The sequence below is a fragment of the Schistosoma mansoni genome, chromosome W (assembly GCF_000237925.1).
Source record: "Schistosoma mansoni strain Puerto Rico chromosome W, complete genome".
Lineage (NCBI taxonomy): Eukaryota > Metazoa > Platyhelminthes > Trematoda > Strigeidida > Schistosomatidae > Schistosoma > Schistosoma mansoni.
This window is the reverse complement of record NC_031502.1, coordinates 10,085,968-10,104,977: the sequence shown is the minus strand read 5'-3', so window position 1 is coordinate 10,104,977 and position 19,010 is coordinate 10,085,968. Positions and strand designations below refer to the sequence as shown.

Below are 19,010 nucleotides of genomic sequence, written 5' to 3'. Positions count from 1 at the left end.
CTTACTTTTTGTAAGCGTCATATTCCCTATTATCTTATATTGAATGTTGAGAGCCTTTGTTTGTCTGAACAGATAATCCCACGCTCCACTGTGACTGCGCGAAGATCGAAATAAAGACCTATTCACTACTTCTCTGGTTTCTTCTATCAATAGCACGAGGGTTACTTTAAAGCACGAAAGTGGTGAGCCCTTTTTGAACACAAATTTAACCTCATTTCTGTTATTAATTTTTTTTTACTTAATCTTAAAAGTAGACCTGATTATCCGTAAACTAAGTTGAGTATATAACTAGTTTATTCCGTATTATCTTAAGTTATTCGTGTTATAGTAACCATTTTTCGTGCTAACTTTATTGCTATATTTGTCACATACCTCATGTCAGATTCAATAGAAACCCATAATCTGGAGGATTTGTCACCAGTGGAGATAGACACTGTTATGACTACGAAATCCCGACTTCCAGAATTTGATCGTAGTGATCCTGAGTCGTGGCTTGCTCAACTAGAGCATTATTTCACGAGACACAATATCAAATCTGAAGGGATTCTCTATAGAGACTTATGTTCTATCCTTCCTCCTTCAGTCGCCAAAGAAGTCCGTGACTTGATTTTAGATCCACCATCACCACAACCATACACCATCTTAAGACGAGAGATAATGAACCGTTTATCATTATCAGATAGTCAAAGAATCCAAAGACTTTTTCAAGGTGAAACACTAGGTGATCGGTCGCCGTCACAGTTTTTGCGTCACCTCCAAGTGTTAATGGGTGATAACACAGTGAGTGAAGCAGTCCTAAAACAAGGATGGATACAAGCTCTCCCATGCTACGTCCAACACTGTTTGGATGCACAAGATCCTGAAACCTCATTATCTCATTTAGCGCGTATAGCCGATAGAATAATAGAGAGAGGTCCTCCAACTGGACCAGGCACAATAAATCACACACAAAAAGTAGAATCAGCAAAAGACCCCGTCGTAGAAGGACTCATTGCGAGTGTTAAGAGTCTCACTGAGGCTGTCACCAGAATGAAAATGGGTCATAGAAACAGGAGCAGGTCACCACAACGACCACGATCCAAGTCACAAAACAGGTCACAAATGTCCAGACAACCTGGGCAGTTTTGTTGGTACCGCTGGAAGTTTGGTATCAACTCAACCAAGTGCATGCAACCATGCGCCTGGCCTAAGCATAATTCTAAGACAGCGGGAAACGAGTAACCCCTCCCCAGGTCGCGACAACTGAGGAGGGGCGCCTAAACAGTCGCTTGTTTTATGTTAGAGACAGAAACTCTGGCTTGAATTTCTTGGTGGATACTGGCGCTGCTCTTAGCATCATCCCTCAAAATAAAACTGAGATTAGTCGAGAAACATCATCAATTACACTTCAAGCTGCAAATAAAACTAAAATTGCGACATTTGGGCAGAAAAACTTAACCCTAGATTTGGGGTTCAGGAGGCAATTCCCTTGGGTTTTCACGGTAGCCGACTTAGATCTGGCAATACTGGGGATGGACTTTCTAGAGAGATACGAATTTCTAGTTGACACCAAGAGACGGCGATTAACACTAAAAGAAACTTCGTATTACACAAAAGGCAAAGAAAGTCACATCAGCTCTCTTAACTTGATTCAAACTCCTCCAGTAACAACAGCGAAATTCCAAGATATACTCGCGGAATTTCCAAACTTAACTAAACCAAACCCACAGCCTTCTAAAGACAAACTAAAAGTAAGTCACACTATCAAAACCGAAGGTGCACCGGTTTTTGCAAAACCCAGGAGACTAGCACCAGATAAGCTCAAAATCGCTAGGGCCGAGTTTGATTATATGCTACAACTGGGTATTATCCGTCCCTCTGATAGTCAATGGGCATCCCCTTTGCATATGGTCCCAAAGAAGAATGAAGGTGACTGGCGACCGTGCGGGGATTACAGAGCCCTCAACCGTCAAACCGTACCAGATAGGTACCCAATACCGCATATCCAAGATATCACAAACGGTTTACAGGGTATGAACATATTCACTAAAATTGACTTAGTCAGGGTATATCACAATATCCCAGTGGCTGATGAAGATATCCCCAAGACAGCTATTACAACACCCTTTGGCTTATTCGAGTTTGTACTCATGCCATTCGGCCTGAGAAATGCGGCACAGACATTTCAAAGATTCATAGACAATCTACTTCGAGATATGCCATTTGTGCAGGGGTATATAGACGACTTGTTAATTGCCAGCCCCGATTTGCAATCATACGAACAGCATGTGAAAACAATGTTAAAAAGACTGGATGAACATGGAATAAACATACATCAAAGTAAGTGTGTTTTCGGTGTTCAAACTTTAGAATTTCTCGGTCACACAATAAGCCCGGAAGGGATTAAACCGATCAAAAAAGAAGTAGACACCATTAAACAATACCCCATACCTAGTTCTCTAACATAACTGAGAAGTTTTCTAGGTCTAATTAACTTTTATCGCAGATTCATACCAGGTTGTGCACAATTAATGCAACCTTTGACAGATTCACTAAAAGGAAAACCAAAAGAATTCAAACTGTCTTCTGACGCTGTCGAAGCTATTAAACAGCCTAAAGATAAATTAGCTCAAGCAACTACGTTGATGTATCCGAATTCTCTTTCCCCACTTGCTTTGATGGTGGATGCTTCAGATAAAGCAGTAGGCGGTACCCTTAACCAACTGGTTAAAAACGCCTGGAAACCAATTGCTTTCTTCTCTAAAAGACTCGCTCCAGCAGAGACAAGGTATTCTACCTTCGGGCGAGAACTTCTTGCAATCTACCTAACCATTAAACACTTCCGACACATGTTAGAAGGCAGGGAATTTATAGTCTTTACGGATCACAAACCACTAACGAATGCACTAAAAGCGAGAGCTGATAAATACTCACCTCGAGAAGTCCGACACCTTGACTATATATCACAGTTCACAAGCGATATCCGACATGTCAAAGGTCAGGACAATCAGGCGGCAGATGCTTTATCTAGGTTAGAAATAAACGTGCTACAGCAGTCTACAGTAAAATTCGAGACGTTGAGAAACGAACAAGAGCAGGATCTAGAATTACAAAACCTGCTTAAAACAAACAATTCAAGTCTTAATTTAAAACAGCTCCCATCACCTGTCGATGGTATTCTAATCTACTGTGACACGACCAAGGTAATGCCGCGACCTTTCGTTCCCAAAAGTATGCGAAAGTTGATAAATAATAACTTTCATTCTTTGTCTCATCCTGGCGCAAAAGCTTCAACAAAACTAATCAATGCCAGATATATATGGCCGAATTTACAGAAGGATGTACACAAATGGGTTAGAGAGTGTTCAGAATGTCAACAATCAAAGATAAATCGTCACACAAATTCACCCATAGGTGTTTTCTCGCAACCAGATGCACGTTTTGCCCATGTGCATATCGACTTGGTAGGTCCTTTACCACGTCCAAACGGTTTTAATTATCTTTTTACATGCATAGATCGATTTACCAGATTCCCTATAGCCATCCCGATAGCGGACATCACAGCGGAAACAGTAGCCAAAGTTTTCATGCAGAACTGGGTAACCATTTTTGGTACACCTATAACAATAACGACGGATAGAGGAGCGCACTTCGAATCCGAACTATTTAATAACTTGGCTAAACTTCTAGGCTCCAATAGGATACGCTGCACTGCATATCATCCTCAGGCTAATGGGATGGTAGAACGTTTTCACCGTCAGCTAAAAACCGCCCTTATATCTCACTCAAACCCCAATCCGTGGACAGAATTCCTACCGTTAGTTATGTTGGGAATATGAACATCTATCAAAACTGACGCACAGTGTTCAGCTGCGGAACTGGTTTTCGGAACAACTCTGAGACTACCAGGTGAATTTATTAACCCTAATACTAACAGTCAAAAACTTAATTTAGAAAATTATGTAGATCAACTACGGGACCACATGTCTAAACTTAAGCCGATTAATACTCGTGAACAATCGCGCGCCGTATATATACCTAAAGACCTAAGCAATTGCACGCACGTCTGGATAAGATGTGACAAAATAAAAGCACCACTCAGTCCTCCATTTGAAGGTCCTTTCAAAGTCGTCTCAAGAAAATCTAAATATTTCGTGATAGAAAAACATGGAAACATCGACACAGTAAGTATTGATAGGCTGAAGCCGGCTTATCTAGATCATGAACCACCATACGTGTTGTTAGATCGTTTAACTGACAAATCCATTACGGAATCGAAATGTAAAGATGATAAATCTTTACAAATGACTAAAACGGTTCGCTGGGAACATCCGATTAGTCAGTCAAGGATGTTGACAGTTTCGGCTGCAGGATAAAATCTAACCACGTAGCTAATCAGACCCTGCATCTACTTAAAAATAATTTTTTTTCCTCATTCCGCCTCACATACAACTCCCTAGACCTTTTACCTTTGATATATAAGTGTTATGTTAAATATTTTTCTTAAATACTGGACACATAAGCTAGGTATTCCGAAACGATGGCTGAGGATTTTAATCAAACTCATACAACTAACACTGGCAAATACAACGAATTCAAAAAGCAACCCAGGCGAGTTTTATAATTTCTTTTTCTGGTTAATTAACTATGTTGGTTGTACTTCTTATATATCTGTTTACATTTTTCACGTAGACTGGCTATACATATATACCATATGAACTAATTCCAAAAGTTTTCGGTCGAAGATATGTTTAGTTGCTTGATACGATTAATACTACTATTAATAAGTTTTTTTTAGACAAAACATTTTGGATTAAACCATGGTCAAGTACTTATTAAAGTTCTCATCATTTTTTTTCTACAGTATTATTATTAATACAAACAAAGAACTTGTACTGTTCCAATATGGCACTTTGACATCAATCCGTCCTCTTGTTATCTTTCTCTCATATCTGAGCAACTTACGGCCAACAAACGTCGTATTGAAGGGGGTTTTGGTGAACAAAATGCAGGCCCCACGCACTCGAACCTCTGCCCTCCTGAATGCTGGACCGTGTGCCTAGCCATTAGACCACATCAAACCACGGGGGAATGACTGCAATTTTTCCTTTTATCGACTAATCATTCATAATACTAATGAGTAAGAGGACTTACACACTTCTGAGGTGCATACCAATTCCTTACTTGGATGAATTGACGAAATATTGCTTCAATATATCATGCATACCTAAATCAAACCAGAAAAGGGTATTTGACACAACTGTACTTGATTCGCATACTCCACACAATTTTTTTTTGCTTCTTAATCGTATATTCGTTTCCGTTTTGTGGATTACTCTGATGCACCCTTGGTTACGCACCTAGTTGTAAAAGGCGGTCATCACCGGCTCAAGGTCATGCATTTGATCGATTTTGTTAAAGAGTCCAACTTCTATCAAGTTCACCCTTTTACATATATGCATTACAAAAGAGTATTTTTGTTGTTGTTTTCATGGTTCTTCGTGCACAAGATATCTACACTATGTCTATTTCCTTCCAGAATACCAATCCGTTCTGAAGGCCAAGCACTTACATGAACCGAACAATTGTCAATTGCATTTATGTATTTCCATTTTGTATCTTATTATTTTATGCAGGCAGTGGAGCAGTTCTTCAGGTTTGCTTGATTTTCACCATTACCTTTGAAGTAGACTCTTCCTTACTTTTTACTTGAGGGCGACTCAAGAGGCAGGTGATTAAACACCTGATAGCCGGTCTGAGCATGGAAAAATCGTACTTCACCAACATGGTGTTGGGTAGCCCGCTCGCGGCACTTCCTCAGATATTCTTATTCCACATTCTCACACTTTCTCTTGAAAGCACGCAGCAAACCGTCAGCGATAGTTGTAGAAAAGATCACATGCTACAAAATAAGATGACATGCTAGTAAATGAAGAGACATCCATGGACTATCGTTGAAAGCGTTAGTCGTAACTCATTGTAAGTCAAATAGTGAGCGAGTTGATAATTTCGCCTTGGGATGAGAAATAGAACTAAGGTGTTTTCGATAGATAGGTTAATCGAACCGACGTTCCTACGGAAGTCGATTCTAGGGGGAAGCTAATGTAACAGCTCAGGTTGGTTGGTTGGTTAAGAGTTGACCCCAAACAACCAAGCATATGCTAAAACAGTATTGTTCAAGTATTCATTCACTTCCTTACTTTTTGTAAGCGTCATATTCCCTATTATCTTATATTGAATGTTGAGAGCCTTTGTTTGTCTGAACAGATAATCCCACGCTCCACTGTGACTGCGCGAAGATCGAAATAAAGACCTATTCACTACTTCTCTAGTTTCTTCTATCAATAGCACGAGGGTTACCTTAAAGCACGAAAAGCTTCTAGGAACTAAACAGTTCACAAATATGATTCTTCATGACAATGAATACTGATTATTGGCAGTCATTCAGTGAGTGCTGAACGATGCAGCTCTGAGATAAATTGTCATTAAAGGATTTACTGTTTTCCCGTGAACGTCTTCAGGGGAAGATACTGATTATAAACAGCCCTATGTCTCCGTAAAACTGATATACTAATGTTTGTGGATTTTTATTTTGAACACAGCATCCCGACTGTTCATATAAGTGAGGCCTAGTTAAGAAGTGTGCATTAGATGCATAGATAACATTGTTCGGCAATGAAAAAGCAATCATTTCGTTATTAAATAATTTCTCCCAAACAACATCATTCACTGATCAAGTTGCAAACTGAGGTATAATAGGACACACGTGACTAATATCTTAAGTATTATGTCTATTGATTCATCAGTTCGTCTTTGTCGAGAATTACCATTGCTATACTATTGATGATTGAATCATGAATGGTACAGCTAAATTATGAAAACGACACACAAAATGTTGTGTTCTTTGCATGAAATATCAGCAAGGTTTTCAATCATGTCAATAACAGACAGTTTGAATATCGGCTACTCAATAAGGAAAAATATTGCGAGACCGAAAATTGAGGGATCGATCGGCTTGTTGCTTGTAATTTGTACTGCTATCCTGGGCGGTTAAAAATATGTAAACTGTTGCAAAGAACTGCAGAATAAACAGCATTATTTATCATCAGGTCATTGATTGTAACTAGACATGATCAGTTATCCCCTCACTAGGTCAGTTAAGTAAGGTAAAACAAGATGTCATTGCCCTTCCAATTTGCACTACCTAACCTACCCATTTGAACGAGAGCAACAACCTGTGGCTCCTGTTATCTGTCGATAGAGTCAAGCACGTATACATTTGCAGTCAGCGAAAACCGAAGTAAGTAGCTGTATAAGGAAAACAGTTTATGAAAGAACTGCACAAGTGGATATCCATTAAGTTATTATGCCCTAAATGATTCTAGAACATTCACAGTTTTGAGGCTATAAGGCAGCAGCCTACACGTGTAACGTTTTGTTGAGACCTCTAACTAATAATGTTTTCATAAAACTTAGTAAAAACGAAGGCGTTTAACTATGTCATTGGTGCCGTTTGAGTCCGATAAGCAAGTTAACAGAAACTATTTCCACTGGACGTGCTCAGAAGTGAAAAAAATGGAACAAATAGGACATTTTTCATCACATTTCGACCACTAGTCTATAATCTATGGCATGAATGACGACATCTCTAGATGCTGCACTAAATTGCGCCATATGAAGTCGTGTATCACAATGTGATCTAGATAAACTGAATCCTTGAGTGGTTACAGCAGATATTGGTACAGAATTGTATACAATTAAAAGGAACTGGAAATTGGGCTTCGCCACCTGTCGAAAATACCTGTTAAGTAGCATCTCCTCAAACAGTTCCGGCACTTGTATCTTGTGACAGAAAATGTATTCTAACTTGGTGATTAAAGATTAATTCACAATAATCTTGAATAGTCTATTTGACTGCAGTAGCAAAGCTGTCAGCAAATCAGCATATTTGTCGCCCATATGTTTGCCTTTATGTGCCACCCGTAAATCATGTCTGCTTCGGTTAGAAAAGGACATAGTTTCATTTATGGAAAGAGAGAATACGTGCAATCTAATGAACGAAAAACCAATGCTTCACAAGTAATTGGATGTGCCTATAAATGCTTGTTGACGTGAATAAGCACGAGATCTATTTCATCACTAATGTCTACAATCAGATGGGGATTTGAACTTTTGATGAGTTGTTAATGATTTCCTTTCTTTAAGTCTGAGTGGGCAAAGCCAGTACGCCATGCCACCTAACATATAACAAACCCTAAACTTTTAAAATATAGAATCCCTGCCTCAAACACAGTCACTCAGGGTCTTTGTAACTAAAAAGGGTATATTTGACCCGAAACCGACTTCTAGCCTGTTATATGAGATGAATGGGATTTCACGTTCACAAAGCGAAGCAGCCTTTTGGCTGTCGAATTCACTAAATAGTGTCAAAGCAATTAAAACAAAATGAAAGCGTAACATAATGTAGAAACATCAGCTAATGGAATTCAGCCGATCTAGTTTATCACATCAGTAATGGAGTATACACAAAGTATTCTACTCAAAGGCTTTTTCTGGTAAATTTGTCGTGAAAATAGCTGATAAACTTCACTGGGGATTGTACATGAATAATGGACGTGTCTAAGCAGACTTTCAGTTGTTTAGCATTACGGAATAGGTTTAAGACCAAACTGTCGGCTTAGAATGGCTTATATGAGTCGCAGCCCACAGCTATAACCTGAATTCTTACTCCCGATCTTAATCATAAGTCATACCATCAATCTAAACATAAATGCCATGTCCTCAATTCATCCTAAGAACTAAACACATACCCTGATCATAAACATAACTATGAACAGTATATCAGTCTCAACCTTCAAATATGATCTCTTCCTAACCCTAACAAACATTTCAGAGATACATCACCGCATATTTTGTTTCATAAACTCACATACAATCTCCCACCCCCTCACTCTCAAATAATTGTTTTCAACAATATGGGGCTTTTTAAATTTTGGACTTTTTATTTAACGAAACTGATGACAAAACGGCTGACAGACAATGTGCAATTTGGTATTCTCCCTGTGATCTTATCGGCAGTATTCTTTTAGCTCATCTTAATATCACATATTCGAAGACGGCTACATGTAACTGCGCACTCACAGAATCGTCTTTGAAAGTTGGGAGAGTTACTCATAATATAATAGCAGTTGTGCTGGACTTGATACACATAATAATTTTAAATGACGTTTCTAATTTTTCGGCGTTTCAGGACAATCATATTTTCTGTTTCAATGTTTTTATGCTGTCTTATAACATACTATAGATATATGATTAAATATCAAACAGTGACAAAAATATTCAGTTACTGTAGGGAGTCTACTTGTATAGACTGGGAGAACCACTCCTTTTCCTTTCATGAAAGAATGAGACAAGGGCCTGGAGAAAACGGTCTACCAGTTAGATTATCAAATTCACAAAAAGCTTTGTCCAAAAAAACCCTTAACTTCAATGGTTTCAATATATTTGTAAGCGAAAAAATCAAAACAGATAGGTCAGTAAAAGATATCCGATATCCAAATTGCAAGGGAGCGTTATACTCTAAACAACTTCCTCTTGTGTCTATAATTATACCAGTTTACGAAGAACATTGGGAAACACTTATTCGCACTGTTGTATCTGTTTTAAATCGATCACCATTGGAGCTTATAAAAGAAGTCATTTTGGTTGATGACGGTAGCTCACGGCGGTATTTAAAAGAGCGACTTGATAACTATCTCTCAAGGACCTATCCTGGTGGTCTTGTTTGGGTGATTCACTTGAAGGAAAGAGAAGGACTTATTCGAGCAAGATTATCAGGTGCGAAGCTAGCAACCGGTGATGTGCTTATATTTTTGGACTCGCATTGTGAAACTAATGTGAATTGGCTTCCACCTCTTCTAGATCCAATTTCTAAGAATTACCGCACAGTAACATGCCCTTTCATTGATGTGATTGATGCTGACACCTTCGAATACCGTGCTCAAGATGATGGCGCCCGTGGAGCGTTTGACTGGAGTTTTTACTACAAGCGTCTTCCAAGGTTATCAACTGACAGTCTTCATCCAGAAACACCTTTTGAAAGTCCAGTAATGGCAGGTGGTTTGTTTGCTATTAGTAGAAAATGGTTTTGGGAACTGGGAGGTTATGACCCTTTGCTTCATATCTGGGGTGGGGAACAGTACGAATTGTCTTTCAAAATTTGGATGTGTGGTGGACGTCTAATCGACGTTCCCTGTTCAAGGGTCGGACATATTTTTCGCGAATATCCAACAAATTTTCCGCAACCAAAAATAAAGAATTTTTTAAGGAGAAATTTCAAGTAAGCTATGAGTACTTAATAATACATCTGCAGTTTATTATCAAATTAATTAAAAATATTACTTACGCTGTTTCTGTGTTTCAAATTAAACAATTGAGACATAGTTTCAAGTACAATCTTGCAAATAACTCATTCAGTACTTCAACTCCATTGATCCAAATGCTGAAGAAGTGGAACTATGAAAATTGTGATTTCACCATTGTGAAATAAAACAATAAACCTCTAAATTCTTTATACTTCAGAGATTTGTTCAAGTGTTCATTTACGAAATGTGCAAATAAAAATGGACATGTTAAAATGTAGTAAGAAATAGTATCTATTTTAAAGATGAGCAGTCTTCTCACTTTACGCCAAGATGAAACTACACCGTAGGTTTCACTGTTTACGAAATTGTCAAACTATAAACACTGGGACTTTTAATTGCTTTTAGATATTGATTGTGTCATACGTAATGGTCAGTAAAATTTGATTTTTGAATGAAGCTCCGTCACTGCATCACCTACTTCGTACCATCATTCGTAAATCTTCAAATGAACAGTCGTTAATTAGACAAAATTTCTTCACATTCCTTGTCTAATAACTGTAATTTTATGTGAAACTTTGATGAAAATTCAGAAACATTGATCTGCTTTTTAAACCTAGAAAACTTAACTAAGGTGTAAAAGATAAATTTTAAAGCTGTTTTTTATTCCATAATTCCTCAAAAATACTTTATAAGTGCATAGTCTTGTAATTTGATTAATAGCCACTCAGCTAAAGGAGTTAATTCATCACTTAGTTACAATATAGCCCTTTTTCTAATTCCAGTATATTTGGAAAGCCTAATTTTCCAATGCTTTCAAAATAAGCTATAATACCCTACTTTCCGAGGATCAAAAAGCAGAGCATTCAAGTAGACTTATTATATGAAGTGTTATTTAGAGAAGAAATGAATAAATGTGTAGGTTTTAAAAGTCTGTTTTCTAAAAAGAGCACTCTTTCTAATTCACCCTTTAAAAAGAGTTATAAAAACTATGTATTTGATTTCAAATTGAAAGATTATGAGGTACTAACCCAAAAGATCGAATATGCGATTATTCAGTTCTTATAAATATACATATACGATCTATTCATCTTTTTCACCTAAACCAGTCAAAGTTTGGTGTTTCAATGTTGAATCTTTTAATGATGTTGAAAGTCAATAAGAACTGTGTCTAGTAGGGACTAATCTGTTACTAGTGTGGATAAACTTTACTAATGCAAAATATTTTTATTTTCGCGTATATTTTGCAAGCTTGTTGAATTTTAGGAATGCTGTTATGTATTTATTTATGTACCTAGAAAATATATCACTTCTAGCACGAGAATGCCTTAAAACCATTGACATTTGAAAAATAAAATTGAACCTTTACATGTTTATTAGTGATGTTTATGATATTTATCGAAAATATGATCTGAAAAGCTATATTGTAGCTTTATCACAAGATCGTACTGTTACATTTTTAATAAGTCATACTAGTGTTTTTATTTATATTTTTCTGGACGCTCTGCTTTTGTTTCTGCATATATGCCACCTACACAGCATACACCTTAAGAGCTCCACGTAATTATGGACACCGCATTTTGTAGAAAGTCGCGGTCGCAACTCCTTAAAACAACCTCGCAATATTACTCAATCTCATATCTTTTATTTGGAGTGTACGATGTTTCAGAACCAAGTATACGTTCAGTTTGGAACTGGATTTATGATGTCAGAGAGCAACTCTATCAGACAGGTTAGGGTTACGTACATATTGTTAAGATTTATAAAGACTCATTCTCGTTTGTTTTTTAATGATAAATCTACAGCGTCCCATTTCACTAATCCACAAAAGACGGTAGTACATGATTAACTGTTATCTATTTGGATTCGGCACTAGCTAGCGCGTAACTGAGTTCGGATTTCTGAACATTACGTGAACTAATGGGATACATAGAATAGAATAAAAATATCATGAATTTAAACAAAGTTATAGAAAAACACTATGACTCTTGAACGTTTGTTTAAATTGTAACAAAGTTAAAAACTACGGGTTGCCTGAAAACTTAAAGAAAAACCGAAAGGAGTTCTAGTGAGAACCCATGACCAATGAAGTTCAACCGTGTAAAGTGTGAGGTAGTTACCCACCGAAGACAATCAAAGATGGTCTCCAAGTATCGTGGCCTGGTCGGAGTTCGATATTAACACCGTCAGCTCAGTGATCTAAAGGTTAAGCGTTCGCGCGGGACCCAGAGTTCTGAGTGCGGAATCGTGTATGCGCACTGTCTAAGGGTCCAATACTAGGACGAAACGGCCGTCCAGCACTTTCAGCTTTTCAACGATGGTCTAGCATTAGTCGGTTCATAATTTTGATATAAAAGAAGATATCCTTAGCATCGGTCGGATAGAACTAGAAAATAGTTTCCTTCAGTCACTGGTAAGCATTTGTTTGGTTATTTTTAGGCAGCTGCATACACGGCTTATCTAAGTGATGAAGATCTGGTTTTATAAATATATAAGAGATACATAAAGCTTTTCGGTAGATGAATGCCTTAAAGGGTTTCAATTCGCAAGTTTTCCAACGACGATAGTAGGTAATATCTGACGGAGCATTTTAGAAACCATTCAGTTATCAAATCAATTATCCTTTGGGTCTTTACTTCGTAGAAAAAAATAAAAAAACCGTTTAAAACACATTCAGTGCCTGCTTAATTGGCTGACGTTATTAATTTTCATTTAGAGACATCTATTAGTGAAGTCCTGAGCTTACAAAAAATTGTTAAAATCATTTTGAAGAAATCCTCGCTTCAAAAGAATAACTTCATACATATTTGTTTTTATACTTCTCTGTATCGAATCAGACTGATATGCTTCAGCACGGTTGAATAAAATTGGTCTCATCTGAAACACCTAAATAATCTAGATAATGATCTTCCGAAACAGCAATCAAAATTTTTAAATTGTTTTTCATTTTAAGTACATCGCTGTTCCTAAGGCTGGAAGTGTAAGAGACATCATACTTTTAAAATGCATCGGAAAAATTAACTGACTTTACACCTTGGTTTTATAGATTGGTTCTAACTCAAAACTGTTGAGGTTTTAATTTTTTTTAAAAAGTATGCAAACTGAAATATCAATTATGACTTTTGTGTTTAACATTTATCCATCACGTTTTAGGAACATCAGTATTTTTATCTTCCTACAAAAAAGCTGTCAAACTAAACATTCGAATTCATATGTTATGAAGTTTTTGTCCTAGGAACCTTATGAATTTACTACTTTCCTTTGAATTTATAGATTGAGACTTGGTACTTTAAAAAACAGACCATTTGACTAACAGTTATATAACAAACATGTCACAACAGTCTAGTTGCAATTTTCAAAAGCAACGCTCATTATTTACAAAACGCGTATTTACAAACATTCCACTTTTTAGCTGAAATCAAAAAAGTGCAGACAAGTGAAAATGAATATTTTAACAAGTATTTTGTGGAAACTTCTAACATGAGGTAGTACTAGAACCGGTCTACCATTAAGTGCAGAATAAAACTACATATATGTGTAATCTGAGTTCATTTAAAACTTTGATTAAACGTTCCCGTAGATTTACAAGCCTACAAAATAAAAAGAGATTTTGCTTATGATTTACCTTTTTTATGGATCTTAGACGTGTCGCAGAAGTATGGATGGACGAATATAAAGAATACATATACAGAAGTTTACCGGAATGTAGAAAAGTGGACCCTGGTGATTTATCACAACAGCATAATCTCAGAAAACGGCTTCAATGCAAGTCTTTTAAATGGTTTATGACAGAAGTAGCGTTTGATTTGACGAAAGCTTACCCACCTCCTGAAGAAGTCTTGTTTGCTACCGGAGAAATACGTTCAGTTGCTTTTCCTTATCTGTGTATAGATGCTGCAAGAGCCACCAAACGATCACCGGTTAAATTAAGTTTTTGCAGTGCAATTAGCAAAGGGCATAATTACATGCAGAGTTTCGAATATTCTTTTAAACAAGATATAAAGGCTGTGAAACGGTAAATATGATATTATTATCTGACCTTCGTTTTTTAAAAGTTACTTTGACCTCTTAAAAATCATTTTTATTCTTGATCGTCTAGCACTTTTAAAATATTTTTGTTATCCTACCTATTTATTTAAATATTCAACATTTAAAACATACTTTTAAACCTAGTGAGAAGCCTTAACTAGGAGAGGTCAACCATGTTGAGTGAGGAAGCTGCCAACCAACCCCATTGGAAGATGGTCGTATAACATTGAGAATTGATTGCAGTTATGTACGTAAATCATTGGATCTCATCTCAGTGCTTAGAGAGACCTCGGCGAGGCCTAAAGTTTTTGAGTTAGACCGTGGTAGACTAGAGGATGAGTACTGCTGAAAAGTCTCTTATCAGAACTAAAACGTTATCCAGTACTTCCTAGTTTTCAGTGGTTGTATAACTAAGGTCAGTTAGTGATGCAAACTACAAAATATTTTGAGTTGGTGAATTAAGAGTGCTAAATTATTTTAATAAGATCCGCATGACATCCCAGATTTCACATAGTTTTTGCCCACTTTTGGAACAAACATTAAATTATTTACTGCATTTAGGTGCGTGGGATTTTAGTGTTAAACTGATCGGCCTTACTTCAGTTTACCAGTCAATTCCACACTTTTTCATCACTACAGTTTTAAAAAGTTCTGAAAGTGAGTGTTAAACTAAATCCCACAATGACTAACCAGGTTATAATTGATAACCCATCTTAAAAAACATTTATTAATTTTCAAGTTGAATTCACGAATCCATTTAGGCCAGACCACTATTGAGAACCTGGAAGTACTGGACGGCTGTTTCATCTTAGAATGGGACTCCCCAGCAGTGCGCACCCACGATCTTTCACGCTTCCAGGTTTTCAGTGGTGATTTTGCGTAGATCGAATCGTGAATTCAACTTGAAAATACTATAATATTTACAAATCTTCATACTATTTTATTAATTTATTACTTTAAAAGTTAACACAATAATTGTTGATAAGTAAATATGTTTACTTATTTTTTCAAGGGAAAAATACATTTTGAACTTTTTGTTGGATCGTCTTTGGTTGTAACTTATTTGAATTACGATGAATCAAGTTGATTGTAATTTTTAATTATGTGGGATACACTGCTTTTAATCTAGTTTTCTGTTGTTTAGTGAATAATAAATGTGAGAATACCATGTAATGCCTTTTGATAAAGGGTTGGAAACTCTGTAAACCATAACACCACTTTAATTCTATATTAAAAATAAATACGATTCCAAGGTCCTTAGATTGGCCGTTCCATGGAGGTCCTTGTTTTGAATTGATCTGTTTATAAAGCGTCCAGCATATCAGAACTCTCAATACATTAGTTGAGATTCAGTTAAATGACGTGGTATCTTTCGTCTTATACTTCGAAAATCATGATAAACCACGAAATTTCGCAGTTGGCTGGCCTAAAAGCAGTCAACCGCGATTTATATTCTGCAACACTCACCGACAGTATAATGGTATTTGGCCCATACAGTCAGAAGCTTTGTTTATTGGTTTACTGTTTCCTTAACTATCTAGGAGAGCTATAAAACTAAGTAGTGATTTACAATAATTTTTGTCCGATTGAAGTTATTTATTTTGGTATATAAGACGTTTTGGATCGAAAATTTTTACTGAGAAAATCTGTCGTATTACATATACACAAAGTAAGTTTCTGACTGTACAATAATTAAAGATGTTTTAAGACAGTGATTTTTCCCGGTAAAGGAGAGTTCGACTACATTTTTTGTCAGTGTAGGTCAGTAAGAAAGCCTTTTATGGCAGTAGTCTTAGCAAAGTGACGTAAGTTTATCCTATTTTCATCAATTATTATTTTTAATGTCTCATGAACATATACTTAATCATTACTGTCCGTCATATGAATGATGATCAGAGTTCTAAATATTCAGATACTCTTTAGGTATGGGTTTTAGTAAAGATCGTCAAAAAGCCTCGTGGAAACATTTTCCCAGTTCTTCTAATGTAGTTGCTTACACAGGTACATGCGAAGTCATAAATGCAACCGAAATTGATAACAGGGTATTGATTTCAGTTTTTGTGGTTTATTAAATATTTTATTTCAACCGATCGAAATAAATAGTCGCAGAGAAAACTCTTTTCAGTACCACTCAAATTCTTCCTCTAATTTCAAACCTCAATCTCTCTAGAAAGGAAGATGGATGAAGAATCGTTTGTTGTCTCGTTTTAAACTTTCTTCTCGACTTCACTACTTAAGGTGTGTCAAACTTAAATCTATAGTTTATTAGTTCTTGTTAGTTTAGGCTGTTTTCAGCCTATGACAAACACTGTTGTTCCTATTTTAACAACTAAATTTATTTTATGTCATTAATTAGCATGTACATGTGATTAAAAGCATGATGAACACAATTTCATCGAAAGAAGTTTAAATATAGATCAATAAAAGCTTAATATAATCATTTATATAAATTAGTTTGGTGGATTCTGGAAATGTCTGTCCATTCTAAATGTTTTGAAATGTTCTTTCAGTTATGAGATTGATCTACATATCTATCTAATTAGAAGAGAACCAACTAATGATAGTATGAGTTTGTGTTATGGATAGCTTTTTTTGAACAGTAATGAATAAACATTTTTAATTGTTTCCTAAGGCTATTCTAATTTTATTTGCTGAAATACTCTTTATGTTACAGATCATTATGTTTAGATGTACCAGATGCCAAACCTAACAAACCAGTTCTATTTTACCCATGTCATGGTCAAAATGGAAACCAACACTGGCATCTACAGTCGGCTTATAGAAACAATGAAAATCCTGTTATTATAGCACATTCGACTTCCGGTTTATGTTTAGACTTAAATCTGAGAGGTCTGTCAGTTTTTGTAAGACGGTGTAGTTCGAATTTACGTACTCAAAGATGGAATTGGAGGGATTTACGATTAAAAACTATTTTACCAAATCTGTAATAGGAGATACAATGTAGTAGTAAATGAAATTAATTTTTCCACTTATGGACATTTTTCTGTTTATTTGTAAGCTGTGATATTTAACTTATTTTTAATCAAATGTTATGAAATAAAAGTCATTGTTTTCCTTTCACATTTACCTTCATCGTCTTTGATGTGGTGTACCAAGGGTATGAGAAGAATATAATCATTGCTTTCAAGTGCTTTAATTTTAGTATGTTTATATCATCTCTTGAGATTTATTTAACCTTCTGAATAGATTATTTCACATCATACTACAAAATATTTATGTCCCCGCATTTCATTTTATGAAAATTCTGTTTTCATTGCTTTGTGCATTTCAAACATAACGTTTTCGCATTAAAATGTTATTATTAATCTTGATGATCGTCACTTTCCAGTCCTGCTTACAAGCAGAATTCTATTATGAATTGTTAATCTCAATAGTTACTAAAAGATGTTCATTTCTGTCTGTTATGCAATGCTTTACTACGTAGATTACCTAAAACCCAACATCCGTCATCAATAAATTAATTTAGCACAAAAATCAGAGTTGACCTCAAAGTTCTCTTCCTTGTCTGTTCTATCCAAAAGGTAACCGGATTGTTTCAAACAAGAATCAACACATAGGAAGCCAACCTGAAACGGATAGTTTACAAGTTCTCATGAAGGCCATAATACTGTTCCCTTTATAACCGCCTTACAATATGGTTAAGCTGTCTTTGACTCTAACTTATGTAACACTAATTTACAGTAAAAATGAGGTATGTATATCATTGCGCTAATCAATAAATATAAATTACCACTTTGATTTATGTTCTCCTCCTAATTTCGTTCCGTGACGTATGGACAATAGTCGGTTAATAAGCCGTATTTATAGCGGACATGTACGAAATAAGGTAGTATTTATCCAGAATTCAGTTGCGAATGCAGCGCTGATTGATAATGTGATCTCTATGCAATTCAGTTGATCATGTCAGTGTGATTTGATTAGGCCATCGATTTTCCTACAAATCATATTCGTAATTGAATTCTTGTTTTTAAATTAATCTGTCATTACTATGATAATGACTTACAATACTACAATCATTAGATCACCAGTGCTGTAAAGATTACCATTGAGCCTAGTAATTTTTAAAAATTTTATTTGTCAAGAAAATTTACATCCAATTGGTTGAATTGACCCAGGGGTCTAGGTCAGAGAAGTAATCATCTAACCAATCAGTTAACTGACCACATCACACAGAGTAGAAAAATTTAAAATTCGGACTTCAACCCTCTCCCGCAAACAACTTTTAAGCTGCAAATAAAAGACCTACTACAGCTCACTCTTGTACGATCTGTTTCGATTACCAGAGTAGAAAGAAGGAAGGATTGTATAAACGTCTTTAGACTACAAACACTAGGTTTCTGAATGTGTATTTTGATAGCTTCGGCAGTATGACAAGAATAAGTCTGTATATATAATGCTTCAGGTTTGATGAAGTATGGTGGATAACTGTAGTGTTTATATGAACCAGTGATTTCTTTGTATTGATGACTGTTTTGATTTTGAATTCCAAATACAGCACATTCGTTTGCGCTCATTTAATAGTTCTTGATTAAATTGCGTTATTGCTGGGATTACTAGTTTATACTATAATTCAAATACTCGTAAACATCACATCAAGACAGAATAACTAAAAATTTATTT

General features: G+C 35.9%; 2 protein-coding genes across 2 annotated transcripts; both read left to right on the top strand.

Moving 5' to 3' along the window:
- Nucleotides 1-375: 375 nt before the first annotated feature.
- Nucleotides 376-1,221, top strand: Smp_159500 (hypothetical protein; the record flags this gene model as incomplete). Its single annotated transcript, XM_018788485.1, has 1 exon — nt 376-1,221. The coding sequence occupies one exon, from the start codon at nt 376-378 to the stop codon at nt 1,219-1,221; it is 846 nt and encodes a 281-aa protein (XP_018654023.1).
- An 8,162-nt stretch (nt 1,222-9,383) lies between these two features.
- Nucleotides 9,384-17,317, top strand: Smp_159490 (putative n-acetylgalactosaminyltransferase; the record flags this gene model as incomplete). The annotated part of the gene is made up of 3 exons (XM_018788484.1): nt 9,384-10,318; nt 13,984-14,355; nt 17,044-17,317. The coding sequence occupies 3 exons, from the start codon at nt 9,384-9,386 to the stop codon at nt 17,315-17,317; spliced, it is 1,581 nt and encodes a 526-aa protein (XP_018654022.1).
- Between the last annotated feature and the right edge of the window lie 1,693 nt (nt 17,318-19,010).